We start from the raw sequence: 18,847 nt of genomic DNA, 5'->3' as shown, positions 1-18,847 counted from the left end.
TAATATGTTCCCTTCGTTGGTACGTACAAGTGTGAGGCAGGGTTTTCAACTCTATTAGATGTGAAGGCAAAAAACAAAATCATCTAGAAGCTGATCATGATATGAGAATTCCACTTTTTTTATTTTTTTGCACAAAAATGAAAGGCAAAAGTATGCATGTAAAATTGAATATTTCTTTTTACCAGAATACCATAGCTGTGCCCAGCACTAAATCATTGTCAAAAGTCCAGGTGGGGATTTTGGGATTTTTTTGAACGACTCACTTTGGGTCTGGACCCAGTTTAACTTTGGGAACCACTGGTGTAGAGAAAGGCAAATATATGGATAACATATGGATAAGTACAGACACAGCTTTTGATAAAGAGCTTTTGATGAAGTCCCATCATTGTGACAGAGAGGGACGATGTTTTGTGGATGTCCGCAGGAATGCGATCGCCATGGTGACCCAAATCGTGTGATGAGGTTACAGGAAACATCGGGCGCTGAAATGTTCTAGCAAAGTTCATGGATCTTTCATTCATAAGTTCAGTGTTCTTGCAATAAAATGTCATTTTGCAAGCAAAGGGCCTTTGTGTTTATGGAAAGCATTGTTTAGGTTGGAAGTATCACCAGTCGTCAAGGCAAGTCATATTTATTAGTATAGCCCTTTATCACAAAAAGTCTCAAAGGCCTGTAACAACAAAATAACTCGTAAAATATAACATCAGGTATATAAAATATTTTTGGAGGAACGTAAATATGCTTAGTAAAATATGGAAAAACTAAATGTGTAACTTGGCTTACATAGAAACCAAATGCCAAATATGATTATATAAATGATAATAATATTGTGATTTAAAGTTCATACTGAAGGATTTTATACATTTAGATACAAGTTACAATTATCGAGTGCAATGAAGATTTTCACTGAGTGGGCTTCAGTTCACGCTGTTCCAAATTCGGAATGTTTTGGCTGGGGAATTTTGATAACAGGACTCTGGCGAAGGACTTCAGGCATTGTTTTGATAAACGCTCTGCTGTTTTGAGTTTCTCCAGACATCGAGGCAATGGGGTGGACCCCACGTGAGGGCTTTTCCTGGCACGCCCATGGGAGGAGCCGGTACACCAGCTTGAGGAAAAAAACATGGGCCGAGAGAAGGAGGCAGAAATTCGAGAGAGGAGGCTTGACAGAGACTCAAGTGACACTAATTCAGCTAATTCGGCCATATATTTGATGGAGTTCACTTAACTAAATTATCTAAGAAATTAAATCTGCCCCGGTGTGGAAACGCCGGTCTCTTGTCCATCTTTTCACATCAAGAATAGAGCGCGCATTGTTAGGAGAATGTTGGTTGTGTTTGGTTAATGGAGTCAGATAACTAATTGGAACAATTTGGTAAACGGTACATTTTAATATTAATTCCTAACAATACTCAGGTAAAAAAAACTTTGGAGCTAGATAGCAACCCAAAGAGTAAAAAAGATAAAATATCAGCTCGATAGCATGCAAAAACAATGTAAAAAGCAAGGTAGATAGGTTTCTAAATAGCTAAAAATGTACGAAGTAAAAAAAAAAAAAACACAGAACAAAAAGACGTTTTTCTCACAAGTTTTCTTGGAAAGGAGTAAGAAGCTTAGCAAGGATTAACTGTTGTTTCCTAAAAAATGGTAAAAGAGAGATATGTTTAAAAAAAAACGAAAGATAGGGTTTAAGCCTTGAATGAATGAATAAAAACTTTATTTCGAACATTAAAATAAAAACAGGACAAAAACAATGAGTCAACAACAACAACAAAAATGTTAAATAACATGTTCGAAAAGGGGTAGTCAGAAGCAGATGCTTATTTTCCCTACCCTTTATCTTCCCTATTAAATACATTTTACAAATCCTCTTCTCCTCTTGAGTCTAACATAACAACATCTCATGGATATACTTATTACATAGGTCAGATCGCATTAATTATAATAACTACAGTAATCACATTCTGTATACATTAATCTTTGTAAGACCCATCCCTCAACGTCATAATACCACTAGTTACCAAATATCACTGCGGCACCCAATGATAATAACAACAATAAGAATAAACAAAATATTTATAATAACAGTTGTGATATAATAATAGCAACAATGACAACAAGTTAACCATAGTTTTAAACGCAGTATTTCCAATCTCACTCATATTCCAATTTCTTCATCCCTGTATTTCGCCAGTAATGTTTTTTTTTTTAAATTTGAACACATGAATAGTTGGACATTGTTTTGATCTCATCTTGTAAATTATTCCAAAGTTTGACTCCACACACAGACACACACACACTTTTCCTGGTTGTTCTTTCACTTTGTCCTTTGCCTCTATAGCTACAGAGGTAAAATGTCTGAAGACCTTTAAAATTAATCAAAATGGCACCAGATTTTTAAATGTGAGAGAAACATCTGGCATTGACTTTTAAAGCAATGTTTTTTTTTGTTAAAAAAAGACGAAAATAGCTGCCTCCATTTGTGAGTAAATCCGCACTTGAGGCAATTTGGTCTCTATCGGCTACCATAGCAGCCTGTTGCTCTCAACAACAACATTGCTGAACTCAGCTGTCACAACTTCTGCCTTCGGCTGCGCTGCACTGATTGACATTTGAACAATCAATTATTTTGCCTCTTCGGCTTTTAAGTCCACAATTGCAGCTAACTCGGTGACTTCCTTTGTTTTCCTCTTAGCACTTACCTCGTACGGAGTTCACCCGACATTTGGTAAGTTTCCATCACTAAGTTAGCTTTAGCTTTCGTAGCATTCTGTTAGTCAAGTGTCGGAATCATAATGCTGAACAAAACAATGCTTGCTCTGTATCACAATGGATGCGTAAATAGTCCAAGCCTGTTTGGTAGATTTTTTTTAAAAAGTCATTTTGAAGGGTTATTTAGATTTTTGTGTATCCCTGTGTGTGAAAACTGAGGAATGCACAGTATTTGCGCCAACATGCAGCAACGTGATGGTTACAGTCCTAACATGTCAGCAATGGTAGTACATGTCTGAAATAAAAATTCAAATTTCATCCATTTTATTTGAAAATGTTCTGCTTCCTAGCTTTTTAATACTCTTATTTGGGAAGTGTTTTTTACAGGATGCAGGCAAAACACGTCTGCACACTGGCTGACCTTGAAGCTGGCAATACTTGAAAGAAGATTTTCAATCAAAATCAAGAAAACGCGCCCACTGGAGAGGAAAAATGCTTAAATGATGGAGAATGAAGAGCAGAGGTATGCACACATATACTAATCACTTGCTCAAGTTTTGTAAATTTCATATAATTTATAGCAATACACAGGATATTCAAGGAAAGGCAGATTGGATACTCTTCCACAGTTCTCCTAAGGAACCCCTACGCATTAGAGTCATAACCACTACAAAACTTTCATAAGTTTGACAACTCGAATGATTGATTCTTAAGTAAGCACAACTCTGAAGATGCTTTTGAAAGCACTACATGACCATTTACTCTGATGTTTTTGAGTCAAGGATTTGTGTTATTGGAGAATTGTATCCCTCAGTCTATGTACACACAGCTGGAGCCTTTTTATCGAGCAACAGTCCTGTGTTCAAAGATTTATGAATGAATGTGTACATTCTTTCTGTATTTACACAGGAAAGATAAAGCTGTTTTTTTGTTTTTCTCACCAAACTTGTCCTAAATTATATACTTGGGATGCATTTTTGAATTACACAGCCTCGAGAAGAACACGTTTTCTTATGTATAGACTGACGTCTTGTCGTCGTCTTTTGTTAACGCCATTTTTGAGTGTATTTAAAAAGCACATGCCTAGAATGAATCATTTACACTCGGGTAAGCTGTTTTGTAGATATTGTGCATAATTCCCAGGCATTTCATTGTCAAACTTTAGCGTAACCCAATTTTAATTATAAATTTGCTTTGATGTCAACTTCAGTTTACTGTTGTTTGTTTGTGACAAAGTCTTAATACCAATCACATTTGTAGCCTTGCAGATAAGGAGGCTGCTGTACCTCCAAAGCAAGGACTTCTCCACATTTGGCAGTCAGGAGAACAGAGTGAGCCGCTCAGCCCGGAAAGAGTTCTTCTTTCACAGTCTGTTCTGCAGGTGGCCCTAGGAGAACATCACGGACTCCTGTTGGCACAGGGTAGGCTTTCCTCCTGACTCTACTGATTTACATATTATCTACTGTAAATTCCGGACTACAAGCCGCTACTATTTTCCTACATTTTGAACTCTGGAACTTTAAACACGTGCTGTTAGTTTTCTTTTTTTTCACGAGGCGGATGGTTACAAGGGTGTTTATTTAGTGATTTACAGCCAAAACGGGGTCTGTTTGTGTGACACTTTGACTGTAAACTGTACTTGAAATTGTGTCCTATGTATATATACTGGACTGAACCCTTCAGTCAGTCGGGATCGTCTCGGCTTTTCAAGTGCTTTGTATGTAACAACACACTAAGTAAATGCACACATTATTTTTTATCTCCTTGCCAAATGTACTCATGAATAGAGCCATAAATGGCTCGTAAGCCATAGGTTCCTGACCACTAATATAACATATAACCGGAGCAAGAAAGGAGGTCTGGCAGTAGGTATATTTACAATGTACTCCCAAACCTTTGCAAGCACAAATCAAGTTGTCAATTTATACATCCGAATTGAACAGCAAAGGAAGTTATCCTTCAAAAACGCCACACTTTTCTCTCTGTATCATGGGCGTCAATGTCAGGTGCCTGGAGTTTCTTCTTATTGTCAAGGAACAAATTCAAGACACATCCCTCATTCTCGTTTTTTTCCACCATGTTGTCAGCTTTGAAATTGTAATCTTGAATGGTCATTTTATCCGAAAACATGTAACCCAGGCAAATTAGGGGGGTGGAGGAAAATGGTGCAGGTCAAAACGTCACCGCCCCATTCCTCCTAGCTGATGAGTTGGCCGCAAACGGCTCTCCTAAAGGTAAGATAAAAACCTAGGCGCAGTAGGAAAAAAAAGCGCATAAGGGCTCTTCTAACTCAGTTGGGAATTGTTAACGCATACTAAATATAGAAAATATTTAACTTTGAACTGTTTTAAGGACACCTTAACTGATGCACCCCACCTTTAAGCCAGTGGCTTTTACACAGGTGCGCTCTGTAGTCCAGAATTCACAGTATACAATTTCATAAGACCAATTTTAGAAGTCTTATTTTCTGTCACAGGTGGTCTTGTATATTCTTTTGGAGAGCTGCTATGGAGGGGGCTCAGTGTTCCAGTGTCAGCTCCGTTGTTGGAGGTCACCCTACGTGGTATGACCGTGATCCACGTGGCTTGTGGTGGTTTTCATTGCGGAGCATTGAGCGAGCAGGGTGGCGTGTACATGTGGGGTGAGAACACGGCAGGGCAATGTGGGCCAGCTGAGGGGGAATCAGACTCAAATCTGACTGGTAAACCATACTTTTATTATCTTCATACTTGGGCTCATTTCCCAGAAAAACTATTGAAATAGCAAGTTGGAAGAACTGTGATTGACTGCCAGTTTGTATTAGTTGCAGAACCATACCCGCTTGCTGTGGTGGACAACGAAGAGGTTCCTCCCGTGACGGTTCGGATCATGGGTCTTGCCTGCGGGCGGGAGCACAGCCTAGCTTTGTCGGACCAGAATGAATTGTGGGCATGGGGCAGCGGCTGCCAGCTGGGGCTTGTCACAAGCAACTTTCCCGTGTGGAAACCTCAAAAGGTTACTTGAGGCAACACAAAAGCTGTCTTCATGTGTTATACGGGTGCTTGAAATCCTTAAAAACGCTTGAATTTTAATCTTGTCTTTTTAAGGACTGGAAAGAACTTCTTGCAACAGAAAATAAAGCTACACTTTACTGGAATTTTTACCCAACACTTATTTGGGAGAGATTCATTTAGAGATGTACATATATTCGCTATTTACTCAAGTTCCAAAAATCATATGTCTTGATAAATGCACATGCACGAAAAGGTTTACGAACCATGAGAATTTTAGCTTCATGTGTCATCTATTTTTACTAATACTCTTTTTTTTTTTTTTAAACATGAAAATTAAAAGATTGTAATCTGCAAAAACATGTTTCTTGATAGAATAGTTTGCTCATTTCATTTAATTGTTATAAATATATTCTTCTAATGTAACTTTCAGCAAAAAATATTTGAAATATTTTGCAATTGTTTTCTTGTTCTGCTTTGAGGAAAATAGTAAAGTCAAACAGTAGAATCATTTAGTAAAATAAGTAGTAATAGATAAAAAAAGTTGTAATAAAATAAGTAAAATAAGAGTAGTAAACATTCCACATAGCAAAACAAGACAATATGAGCAAAATAAACATATCTTGTTCTCTTCTTAAAAAATCTTATTAAAGTATTATTTAATTAAACGGCAATAATTATTTTTCTTTTTCTTTAAGGAAAAATTAAACCAAAATAATGTTAAAATTGTTAAATACTAAAATATTCTAAAATTATACATTACGTATGCATTTCTTTGCAAAACAATAGTATTATGTGTCACAATTCAAAATTGTCATGTAAAAATATACCATACTTAAAAAAAATATAAAATAGAACAATTAAGCATAGTTATCTGCACAATAAATGATATAATTTTTCTCACATTACCATTTAAAAAAAAACATTTTAATTTTGTTAAAAAACACAAATATTAGATCATTTGATAATATAATAAAAATACTTTCTTGTTCATTTAATGAATGGCTGCAGCTGATCATATTCCACTGGGACATGTTCTACCTAGAAAACCAATGTGATCCATGCTCAGAACCAAAATATTTGGTTGTCTATAGCACATACATGACTGCATTACTATGTTATGACCATTCTAATGCTAGCCTACTAAGGGAGGTCATAGCTAGATTTGCAGCCTTTCACATACATTTTGAAATTCAACCTGGCTGTCCTGTCATTCCCTGGCCAGTTTATAGATTAGTAGAAATTTCAAAATAAGAAGAGAAGATATCCTTGGATTTTGAATCAGGAAAGAGCCCAAACCTCCGATAAGAAATTCCAACCTGTTCTTAAAGCTCTCCCCTGATCTGTTTCTTTCTATTAAATCTTTCAGTAGATATTTTTTAAAATGTGTGTAAACTCAAAAAACAGCATCATTATTGGCTGATGGTGACAGTGATATAAATGGTGCATAATTGTCAAGATAATAGATAGATAGATAGATAGATAGATAGATACTTTGTTCATCCCCGAAGGGAAATTCACATTTTCAGCAGCATCCCTGAGCTGAGAACAATCGAGAACAATCGAAAATAACACGGGAGCTGCTGGAGTGGCTGCCATTCGTGACGGCGCCGGAAGAAAAGATTCAATTTGAATCATGTACAAACAAACAAACAATTGAATCATGTACAAACAAACAAACAAACAAAATATTCATGTTTCAATAAGTGGAGTGTTAGGAGAATCTTTACAGATAGTACAGCAATGAGTCTTTTTGGGAAGGATTTTTCACACCTGGATTTGGAATTATGACACAGAGTGAAAAATGTCAACAGGTCTGAATACCTTTGTACCCGCGGTAGATAATCATTCAAATCCATCAAAGTAAATTACCGTATGCACCATTATAAACTTTGCTTAATATTTACGGTTGTTGTCCTGTTAGAAGGTAAACATGCGCCCATTCTCAGGTATCTTGCAAACTAACAGATCTTCTGCCAAAATCTTCCTGTATTTGGCTCTATCTAGTCCCTGCTAAAGAGAAGCAACCCCAGAACATGATGCTGCCACTACCATGTTTGACAGTGGGGATGGTGCTTATAGGTTGATGTGCAGTGATACACTTAATGTCAACAGTGAGCAGTTATAGTCAAAATAAACAGCTGGCATCCTATGCAATCTCCTTTACAGGTGTGCATCATTAAAAACAACAACAAAATATATATGTATATATATAAATATATATATATATCAATATCTAAACATCGATGACACCATTGATCAAATATATTTTGTGTTTTTGGTCCAGGTGGAACACTTGGCAGGTAGATACGTGATTCAGGTATTTTATCCTATCCTCATATTGCTAGTCAAACACTGATAATGAAATGTTCCTGATGTCCAATATTCTGCTTGCTAACAGGTAGCTTGTGGGGCTTACCACAGTTTGGCCCTGGTGCGATGTTTACGTATACCAAATCCAGAGAGGCGGCCATCAAAGAAAGACGAGCTTGTTGCTGCTGAAGATGCACACTATTGTCCTCTTGGGGTGGAGCTAAAAGAAAACATGACTGCAGAGGTCCAAACTGATCATCTTCTTTAATCTCAACTCATTCAATGCCCAACGTTTTTCTCAAATTGTGAGAGCCAGCCAATCTTTGCCATTTTTGAAGGCCTACAGAAAGTGTAGTTCTGTAGCTATTGACCCTTTGCACCTGGTTTTATGTTGCCTCCCCTGGCAGAATAAGAGCCATGACGGACGGCAAGAAGCAGCCTAGCATACAGCACTTGGTTGAGAGTTTGAGTTTAAACAAATAATGATAAAAACCACGGAAGAATATAACCACCACGTTTTACAATGGTGATTTATATCTTGCCAACCAGCAAGGTACTTAGCCCAATTTCAAATTCGATCATATCCGTTTTGATGAAGACAGAAGATGGCGATGTTTATCTGCTAATCACACGGAGTGACTGGCAGCCCTCAAAGTATTCCAAGATTTGCATCTAACATTTTGTACAAGATATTTGATATATTTTTAAATAATTTTATGTAAAGTAGGTACGAGTGTTGCGCCTAGCTTCGATTTGCCCGCAGAAGAATTTCACTCCCCTTAAAGTGAACCCACACTCGTTTTTTCCTATGCTTCTCAACTCTGCGTTTCCGACCAAATGGTTGTCACGATTTTAGTCTGAATAATGTGTTCATTAAGCATTATTGATTGCCGTGATAAAAACAAAAACACGTGTGGGCCCTTGCGTGAAAGAGGGGTAAGATTCTACAGAGTGGTGGAAAATAGCCACAACAAGACACGCCAAATACACTTAATATAGCTACTGTAGCTAAATTAAAAATTATAAACATTTTGAGCAGCTTTCACTTCAGTGCTTTTTTTTTTTTTTTGCAATAGCTGAACAATTTCTTCTGTAAATTCAAGGGCAGTCTAATGATAATAATACATTCTACCTCGAAGCGCCTTTCTGGACACCCATGGTCGCTGTACACAGAATACCAAACAACAATAAAACAAGATTAAGACAGACAAGTAATAAATAGCAAATAAAAACAGAGTAGAGTTAAAAAGGGGGTGGTATGTGAGGCAGATGATCATGAAAAGGCAAAATAACTTTTTTATTGCTATAACATGGAGCTGATGCATTAACTATGCATGAATTTTGCAAGAACTTTCACATGATTAGGGTCACCATGGCGATGACGTTCCCTTGGGCGACCGCTGTTCTGCACGAAACGTCATCCCTCTCCAACCAGATAATGATGATGATGGGACTTTGTCATATTTTTTTTGAAAGGAATAAGCTCTGTTGAAGAGTTAACTCCTTATTACTATTTGTCGACATATTGAGACTCTCACCACGCTGCTTTGCTCCGCCTATTAACCGTATGGGCCTGGTTACACACTCTTTTGATCTGATCAAATCCACTCCTGCCATCTAATGGTAATTTATTATTCTAAAATAATTCCCGGAGACTTGATACTTACCAAAGAACAGTGCCTAACCCTTTATAAGAGTTTAAGATATACATGTATTTTTACGTTTCGGCTCTCAGGGACAAAGCTTCTGAAAATGATTTATAGGTTATGGCATTGAATAAAGTAAAAGGCAGATGGGCAGAGTCTAACACCCTCCTTTAATTCTTAGACTTCAGCCTGTAGACGTTCCAGACGAAGGCCACAGACATGTGGTATTAACCGTGAATCGCAACTCGATCTCTGTCCGTACTCCTGCGGTATACCTGACAACAAAGAGTAATATATCACAAACTTCTTCATAGCAGTGCAATTTCTTTATCAAATGTTTTACACTTTCCTTTGTATTCCACCCCTTAGGAATGTTCCTCTGGTCGGTACGGAGGTCGAGGCTGATGAACATGCTGACCCTCTAACCCAGACTGACAGCCCAACTATATCAGAACCGCTGCCAGTTTCCACAGATAAAAAGAAAGCCGCTCTGCCTAATGAGCTGGAGCTTCACAACCTCCTCCAGAAACTCTCTGGTCACTCATTAGAGATGCAACAAAGCGCAAAGCTCGGAGATGAAGACTCACTGAGCAGTCACACCTCAGGTGGGTGGAAATATTATATTGAATGTTTTAAAACTTATCTTTTTGTTAGTTGTTCTTTTTGCTTAGCATATTTTACGGACTATATAGTCAAGTCAAGTCAAGTCATTTTTATTTGTATAGCCCTAAATCACGAAGAGTCTCAAAGGGCTTCACAGATTGTTACACTATATTACACAAACTATTTTCAACCGACAAGAGGAGTAGGTTATTCGTATGCAATGGAGTAGAAGTGAGTTTTAAGTTTAGATTTAAACATTTCCACTGAGGTTGCAGATCGAATCTCAGGGGGAAGAGCATTCCACAGCACCGGTGCCCGAATGGAGAACGCTCTCGAACCAGCCGAGGACTTCTTTGCTCTCGGGATCATCAGAAGACCAGCACTCTCAGATCGTAGGCTTCGGACCGGGACATAGTGGCAGATCAGATCTGAAAGATAAGAGGGAGCAAGTCCATGTATGATTTTGTACAATACTAAGAGAACTTTGAAGTCACATCTTTGGCTAACTGGGAGCCAATGCAGGTTAGCCATAATCGGTGTTATGTGATCGTACTTTTTTGTCCTAGTTAAAAGCCTCGCTGCGGCATTTTGTACTAGCTGAAGAGACTTGATTCTGGACTTCGGGAGACCGGAGAGTAGTGCATTGCAGTAATCGAGACGGGAGGTAACAAATGCATGAATTATTGTTTCCGCATCAGACTGAGACAGTATTGAACGGATTTTAGCAATGTTGCGAAGATGGAAGAAGGCAGTTCTAGTAATTTGCTTTACATGCATCTCAAAGGATAGATCAGGGTCAAATATGACACCTAAATTTTTAACTGAGTCACTCTGTGTGATGTGACATTTGTCAATGTTCACAGCAGTTTTTGCGAATAAGTCCCGGCATTTAGAAGGACCAATGACTAACATTTCGGTCTTTTCAGAGTTAAGACGCAAGAAATTGAGTGACATCCACTCTTTTATCTCAGTGAGACAGGCCTCCAAATTTCCACAGTTTAGTGTGGAAGATTCCTCCAACGGAAGATACAGTTGAGTGTCGTCTGCGTAGCAGTGGAAGCTGATATTGTACTTGCGAATAATATCACCTAATGGAAGCATGTAAATGTTGAAAAGTAGGGGGCCGAGCACTGAACCCTGCGGAACACCGCAGGTAACATTAAAGGGCTCAGATGTCGTTTCACCATATTTAACACAGTGCGTCCTATCTGAGAGGTAAGATTTGAACCACGAGAGGACGGCTCCTGAGAGACCAATCCATTTTTCCAACCGTTCTAGTAGGATATTGTGGCGCACTGTGTCAAAAGCAGCACTAAGATCCAGCAGCAGCAAAAGTGATGAAGCGCCAGAATCTATTGACATTAGGAGATCATTTGTTACCTTGATCAGAGCTGTCTCAGTAGAGTGGTTAGCCCTGAATCCTGATTGCATGGATTCAAAAAGGTTATTCTCCGATATGAAAGCATTCAGCTGCTGTGCCACTACTCTTTCGAGTACTTTAGAGAGGAAAGGTAGGTTTGACACAGGTCTGTAATTATTTAATATTTCTGGATCAAGGTTGGGTCGTTTCAGTGTGGGTTTAATAACGGCGGACTTAAAAGCTGCTGGAACTACACCTGAGGAGAGTGATGTATTTATAATATTTAGAACTGAAGGCCCAAGGACGCTAAAAAGACTTTTAATAAGTGAACCTGGGAGAGGGTCGAACTGGCAAGTTGTCGGTTTGGCCGCATTCACCACTTGTTTGAGATCATCAAGTGACAGTTCACTAAAACCGGCCATTTTCCCAGGGCAGCCACCCTGTCGTGCATCTGTAAATTTCAGTCCTTTAATACGTGTGGTACTAACAATATCTTTTGCAATTTCTTCCTGTATGCATTGAATCTTCTTAGTGAAGAAGACCATTAAGTCCTGAGCAGAGTGTGTCGAACTGTCTGCGATAGCCTGTTGCCTTGTAAGCGATGCTACAGTGTCAAAAAGGGCTTTGGGGTTGTTCTTTTGAGACGCAATCACCTTCGAAAGGTAGGCCGATTTAGCAGAGGCAAGGGCCGCTTTATACTTTAACAAGCTGTCACACCAGGTTTGATGGAAAACCTCAAGCTTGGTAGCGCGCCATTTTCTCTCCCATTTCCTGCATTCTTTTTTAAGGGCTCTAGTTTCATCAGTAAACCAAGGTGTGCGTCTTTTAGGACGTGATTTTAGTTTTATGGGCGCTATTGAATCCAGCACACTAGTCAGGGTGGTATTGAACTCATTCATGAGTGAGTCAATCGAGCCATTGTATTTAGGAAAGGACGCAACTGCTCCAGGAAGGAGTTCAAAGAGCTCAGAAACTGTGCCAGTGCTTATATTGCGTCCGCTAAATCCCTCAGCTTTATTAAGTCTACATTTAGTTAGCACCTCAAATGTCACTAAATAATGATCAGAGATAACAGTAGTACACGGTAGAACCATAATGTTTGAGGTTAAAACTCCTCGAGTCAGAATCAAGTCTAGCGTGTTCCCATTTTTATGGGTTGGCAAGTCAACCAGTTGAGTAAAACCAAATGCATCAATTAGAGAACTAAACGCAATAGTAAGTGAACTGTGTGGGGAGTTCATATGAATGTTAAAGTCTCCCATAATTATAATTTTGTCTGCATAGGTTACTAGTTCAGACAAAAGTTCAGCAAATTCGTCTAAGAAAGTTGTGTATGGCCCAGGTGCACGATAGATAGTTATTACATCAATTGACAATTGAGGGGACCGCATCACAAGAGCCTCAAACGTTTTGTAATTATTAGAGGTACGTGTATTAAATTTGAGCGATTTTTCAGAGATTAGCGCAACACCACCACCTCTTTTCAGCGTGCGTGCTATATGACTACTCTCGTAGTCTGGGGGAGAAGCATAATTTAGCGCTAAGTACTCATCCGGGCGTAACCACCCGTAAATACCCCAAATTGGCCAGAAATATGTAAATGTACCTTACAACCCTGTGCACCTTATATAAGGGTTCGTACGATTGCTTAAAATCTTTGGAAAGGCTTGAATTTTAAGGTTTTGTTTTCATGGATTGAAAAGGGCTTGAGGTCTGGGTGAAGTGCTTGTAAATGCTTGAAATTGTTGTTTCTAGACAAGTCTGGTTAAAAGTAACACCAACACTGCTCTCTGGTGGATCTGCTTTGCCACTGCAAATTGTCTTTCCCTTTGTATAACTGCAGCTGGCATTAGTGTGTACGGCATTGTCCTATGAAGCCTCATTGCCCCCCACTGGTCGAGCCTATGAGGGCAGGTGCAATCCACACCTACACAGGGCACTATGAAATTCATATTGGTGCAAGGATTTTGTATCAATTATGGACATTTATTATGGGCCATGTAAATTCTAATGGGAATTGCAGCTGAAAATGTAAGCTACATATTACCGTCAATTTTACCCATCACCTATTTGTCTCAAACGATATGTACGAGCCTATCTTTCAGATCCAGACATGGATTTGAGATTTACTCAAGAGCTAAAAATCATATGTCTTGATAAATGCACACGCAATTCGCATTCGATTTGCAAAATACATGATTCACATCGAATTTCTTCTTTTAATGGTAAGAGAGAAATTGAAAAGTTGGCTTTGAGAGTCCTTAAAAATTCCTAGAATAGGCCATGAAAAAGGCATACTAACCCAGCTTATACCTGAAAATATGGTGGATAAGATTGGAAATGCATATTTGTACATGTGCGTTACTACATGAGGTTTTACAATACACTACCATATATGTCGCAATGATTGATTAATCGAAAAATATCGCTTACCATAATTACAAAGTATTGAATGGAATGAGAATCGAACCTTGTGAGAGCGCCGACACTCAACCACCAGTGATACAGATGACATATGAAAAGGCACAAGATTTGATCTATTCATCACACTACTTTTCCTAATGATGTCAGAAACAAATGTTAGAGAATTGAAAAACAGACATTTTGTCCTAAAAGGTTAGAGTTTTTTTTCCCTTGTCTTGCTTTTTTGCGTTTATTTATATTTCTCGGGATGGTAAATGGTCTGCATTTATATAGCGCTTTTCAAGTCAATGAAGACCCAAAGCACTTTACAATGTGCTTCACACTTACCCATTCACACACTCACTCACACACCAGTAGCGGTCATGCAGCCATGCAAGGCGCCAACCTGCTTATTGGGGGCATTAGGGATTCAGTGTCTTGTCCAAGGGCACTTTGACATATAACACGGAGGAGCTGGGAATCTGGATGAATTTAGAGTTTCTCTTCATTCTCCAACATTCGTTTCTGGCACTGTGAGTAAAAATAGTGAGATAATGAGATAAAATCTAATGTGTTTTTGTATGTCATCTGTATCACTAGTGGTCTAGTGGTAAGCTGTCATCATTCTTATCACCATATAATCCAGATTCGATTCCTATTGCATGCAATGATTTGAAATCTTTGTCAGCAACATTTTTCAATTGATCAATCATTGCACTAATACATAAGCACAAAGGTTATACACATAAAATTACGGTAGCTCTTACTGTAGTTTTAATTTTATGCACTTTATTGTCCAGTGAGCCTTGCATATATATATATATATATATATATATATATATATATATATATATATATAAATATAAAATAATATAACAAAAGACTATTTTTGTGGTTTGTTCCTTTAGTGCAGAAAATACAATATAACATCCATTTCTTGCAATCTTTTTTTCTTTCCAGATGATACGAGCAGTTATGTATCCTCAACTCCCAATGATCTGCCACACACATGTTGTGAAAACGACTTGGCTTTTAGGTAAGATTTGAACAAATACATTGTACTCTAGGATTTGCCTCAAAAGGAATGCAAAATTCTCTTCTTTTTTTCGGGTTTGTAAAATCTAGGTTAAAAAAAAAAAGCGTTACACAAGTGTCTCAACGATTTCTCAAATTAAGTTATAATTAAGTAATAAATCATGTTGCTTATTTCTATTATATTAAAATTTGAGTTCTTATTTTATACTGTAATCAAAATATTTTTCTATGATTTTTTTTTTTTTAAACACATAAATAAAGCAAACATTTGAAATGGCCATAGTTATTTGCCATTTGGAATGTCAGAGAAGTTTGATTATTATAAAATACCTTTTTTGGGGAAAAATGGAACTTATAATTTAATAAGACAAACTCTTGAAAGGAGCAAACTTTTCTGTCACTGTAACAATAATTTACCCTAGTGGTTAAGGGATCCAACCAACAATAGTGTGATGAATCATTTTGCTCATTTGTATATTGTATTAAAATTATATTTCTTGTTTTATCAAGAAATATAGTTTGTTTTGTTTTATTCTTTATTCTTGTTTTATTTCTTGTGAGTTGTCCGTCTCAATGGCCAATTTAATTTAAATATTAAATTGGCTCATTGAGACGGACAACTCACTCGCTCAATCATACTTGGGGACAATTTGGACCGGCCAATTAACCTGACATGCATGCTTTTGGAATGTGGGAGGCTGGTAACCAGTTCAGGGTGTCCCTTTCCCACTGCCCGAGGACAGCTAAGATGGGGTCTAGCACCCCCGCGACCCTACTGAGGATGAGCGGAGCAGACAATGGATGGATGGATGCTTTTTGTATAAACAGTGTTTTACGATTTATTTGAAAATATGTATGATAAAATAAGACAAATATTTAAAAGGGGTAAAATTATTTGCCACGCTAAACAAGTTTAAATAGTTTAAGTGTTTTTGAAAATACAATTGAAATTATAATAAGACAAATACTTGCAAAATTTCCGTCAGTAGAACAACAATTTATTTGTCACAATGTATGATTTGTCTTATGCAATCCAGATATGAAACTTTGTTCACAATTGTGAAATGTATTGTAAAATCTTTTTTCCCTCAACATGAGGCGTCCTGCATTTGCTCAGGACTTATAGGTATTCAAATATTACATTTTTAACTCTAACTGGGTGAGTATTGATAATCAGTGTTGATTTCCAGTACTTAACCTCTTTTATAAAACTGTTAAATTGGATCTAAAAAGGTGCTCACTAAGGTTAGGGTTGTGCCAATTTTCTTAAATAAATTAAAAAAATGATAGAAGTATTTTTTGAGTAATGATCTTGCAGTATCGGTGCATAGTATCAAGACTTACAGTGCCTAGCGAAAGTATTTTTCTCATATTGCCAAATTTCAGGCTTCAAACTTAGAGCTATCAAATTAGAAATATTTTCTGAGAATCAACAACATGTAGGACACAATCGTAAAAGTGGAACAACATTAATTCAACGTTTCATATTTATTTACTACAACAAAAATATTAAATTGTGTGTTGCGAAAATATTGGCACCCTGTTCTCTTAGCTCATCTAACTGACTCCTGATGAGTTCGGAATCATACAATATCTACAAAATAACTAACACCTGTGTGTCATTATGTCTCAGTTTAAATACACTTGCTTTGTGATGGGCTCAGAGGTTTGTAAAGGAGACACTGGAGAACAGACAGCATTATGAAGACCAAAGAACACAACAGGCACGTCCGCGATAAAGCTGGGGAAAGGTTTAAGACAAGAATGAGATAAAAGAAGATTTAGCAACATATACGCATCTCCCGGAGGACTGTGCAAGAAATAATATCAAAATGAAGAAAGCATAAAATAACTGCTAACCTACCAAGACTTGGCCATCCCTCTAGACTTTTAGCCCAGACAAAGAAATAATTAATTAGAGAAGCAACCAAGAGGCCCATAATCACATTGGATGACCTGCAGCCATACACAGCTGAGGTGGCACAATAGTTTTGCAAGGCACTGTAAGTACTCATCCCAAAGGAAGTCTGGGAAAAACACAGGTTATCAAGAAGCCTTTTTTTCCCCACGTATGAAACCAAATTTGGGACACGGTGTATTGCACTTGATCCTTCATTCCTCTCTTTTTTCGGCAGTGAGATGATCCAGTCTTCCCCCTTAGTGGGCTTAGAAGAGAGTCCTCTGTGGAAGAAAAAAGTCTTGTTGGGCCATAAGAGCTCAAGTCTTACAGATATTCACCAGAAAGGAAAAACGGGAAACAGGAGATTTTCCCTACCAGGCACACAAACACATGGTAAGTAAAAGTGAGAGCAGCCTTGCTTGCAAATTGACCATTCTGTAGCTTCTGCAAGGTCATGGGATTTATCTAAGACACAATGGTGAAAAGTTCAAACATCTGACGAAAGTCCAAAGTAGAGCCAGGATAGATCTACAACACACTTCAAAGATTGTCATTAAACTGACAAGGGAAGATGTGTGTGTGTGTGTGTGTGTGTGTGTGTGTGTGATATATATATATATATATATATATATATCAATGAGCACAAGTTGTCTTTGGGGGAATTTTTGTTCTCGTCTTTTCAAATACAGTAATCCCTCGGTTATTGTGGTAATGGGAGGCAGGTCCCCCCATGAAGGGTGAAAATCCGCGAAGTAGCATTGTCCCTTCAAAATAAACGCCAAGGCTCTAGCATAAAACAAGACGTCGTCCTTACCTACTGAGAATATATGACTGTACCAAAATAAAAGCTAAAAGGCTACAAATAAAAACGCAGTATACCAAACTGCGGTTGGAAAAATGTCGTTATTGTCAGTATACAAAAGTACAATGAAATAGGAGGGTTTCTCCTTTTAGTGTAAAAAAAGTGATTTAGTGAGCAACTGGGCGCTATTGACTAGAGACGTGGCCTAGTTCCAGGAAGATCCTGACTGGCCGGTGAGTGAGATACGGGGGGTTCGGACCAAGTCAGTCGAACGCCGCACCCAACGCGGCAGACCTTGACTGAACCTTTGTTTGGGGTGTCAGTTTTGCAGCATCATCTGCATCGCCCTACACCCGGCCCCTCCCTCGTATGGGACCTTCCCTGATTTCCAGAGCTAGGTTGGTTGACCTTCCCAACCAATTGGGAGCATTAGACCATACCAATACCTTTTTCTGGATATCTTCACTTTGGCATCCATGTCTTGGATAGCCCCCACTCCCTCGGCGTCCTGGGTTGATTTGTATCTGTTGTTACACTAACCGATACTTCCGATGTGTTTCACATTCTTCAAATGTTCATGTTGTATATATTTCTTTTGATGTGGTTAAGCCAAACTGCCACTCTTCCTGTGCCACGTTGGTGCCACCAGGGCGCGGCTTTGATGTGTTCCACTGTACTACGGATAGTCCTGCAAAAAATAAATGTTCTTATTTTTCGTCGGAGTGGACCACATTGCTGCCCCCCAGGGCGCGGTTTGTTGGACTGCAGGGATTCTCACTTAAGGGAGATTTACAAACTTTAACCCTCCGATATACCTGGCCTGGAAATCTTCCCATACCCGCCTTATTCTAACATGCCAAAGGTTTTTCACCTTGGAGACCAGCTGCGGGTATGGATATGGCCTGGTGCAAGATTTACACCTTCTCGCTCGGGTTTTCAAGAGCTGACGGGGACTCACCGGACGCTGCAGAAACTGCTTTCCTATGTTATAGTCTAATTGAGTCAGGTTTCCGCAATGATTAAAATGCAACCGTCCCAAATGTAGCGGTTTCCCACGAGTTGTAGCTCAAGGTCAGCTGTTTT

The 18,847-nt window shown here is 38.3% G+C and overlaps 1 protein-coding gene across 3 annotated transcripts in view; it reads left to right on the top strand.

Moving 5' to 3' along the window:
- The first annotated feature begins 3,179 nt into the window (after window positions 1-3,179).
- The window catches only part of LOC148353290 (alsin-like), a 55,328-nt gene continuing 39,660 nt past the window's right edge, over window positions 3,180-18,847 (top strand). For all 3 annotated transcript variants that reach the window (XM_088353619.1, XM_088353618.1, XM_088353617.1), the window contains exons 1-10: window positions 3,180-3,235; window positions 3,973-4,133; window positions 5,189-5,413; window positions 5,516-5,706; window positions 7,990-8,022; window positions 8,104-8,259; window positions 9,843-9,949; window positions 10,031-10,266; window positions 14,988-15,063; window positions 17,198-17,355. In XM_088353619.1, coding sequence (XP_088209745.1) covers window positions 3,213-3,235; window positions 3,973-4,133; window positions 5,189-5,413; window positions 5,516-5,706; window positions 7,990-8,022; window positions 8,104-8,259; window positions 9,843-9,949; window positions 10,031-10,266; window positions 14,988-15,063; window positions 17,198-17,355 — 1,366 coding nt within the window. In that variant the 5' untranslated portion in view covers window positions 3,180-3,212. The remainder of the gene's footprint in view (window positions 3,236-3,972; window positions 4,134-5,188; window positions 5,414-5,515; window positions 5,707-7,989; window positions 8,023-8,103; window positions 8,260-9,842; window positions 9,950-10,030; window positions 10,267-14,987; window positions 15,064-17,197; window positions 17,356-18,847) is intronic.

Source organism: Urocampus carinirostris, chromosome 14 (assembly GCF_059441175.1).
Source record: "Urocampus carinirostris isolate Australia breed hairy pipefish chromosome 14, RoL_Ucar_1.0, whole genome shotgun sequence".
Taxonomy (NCBI): domain Eukaryota; kingdom Metazoa; phylum Chordata; class Actinopteri; order Syngnathiformes; family Syngnathidae; genus Urocampus; species Urocampus carinirostris.
This window is presented reverse-complemented; position numbering and strand designations above follow the sequence as displayed.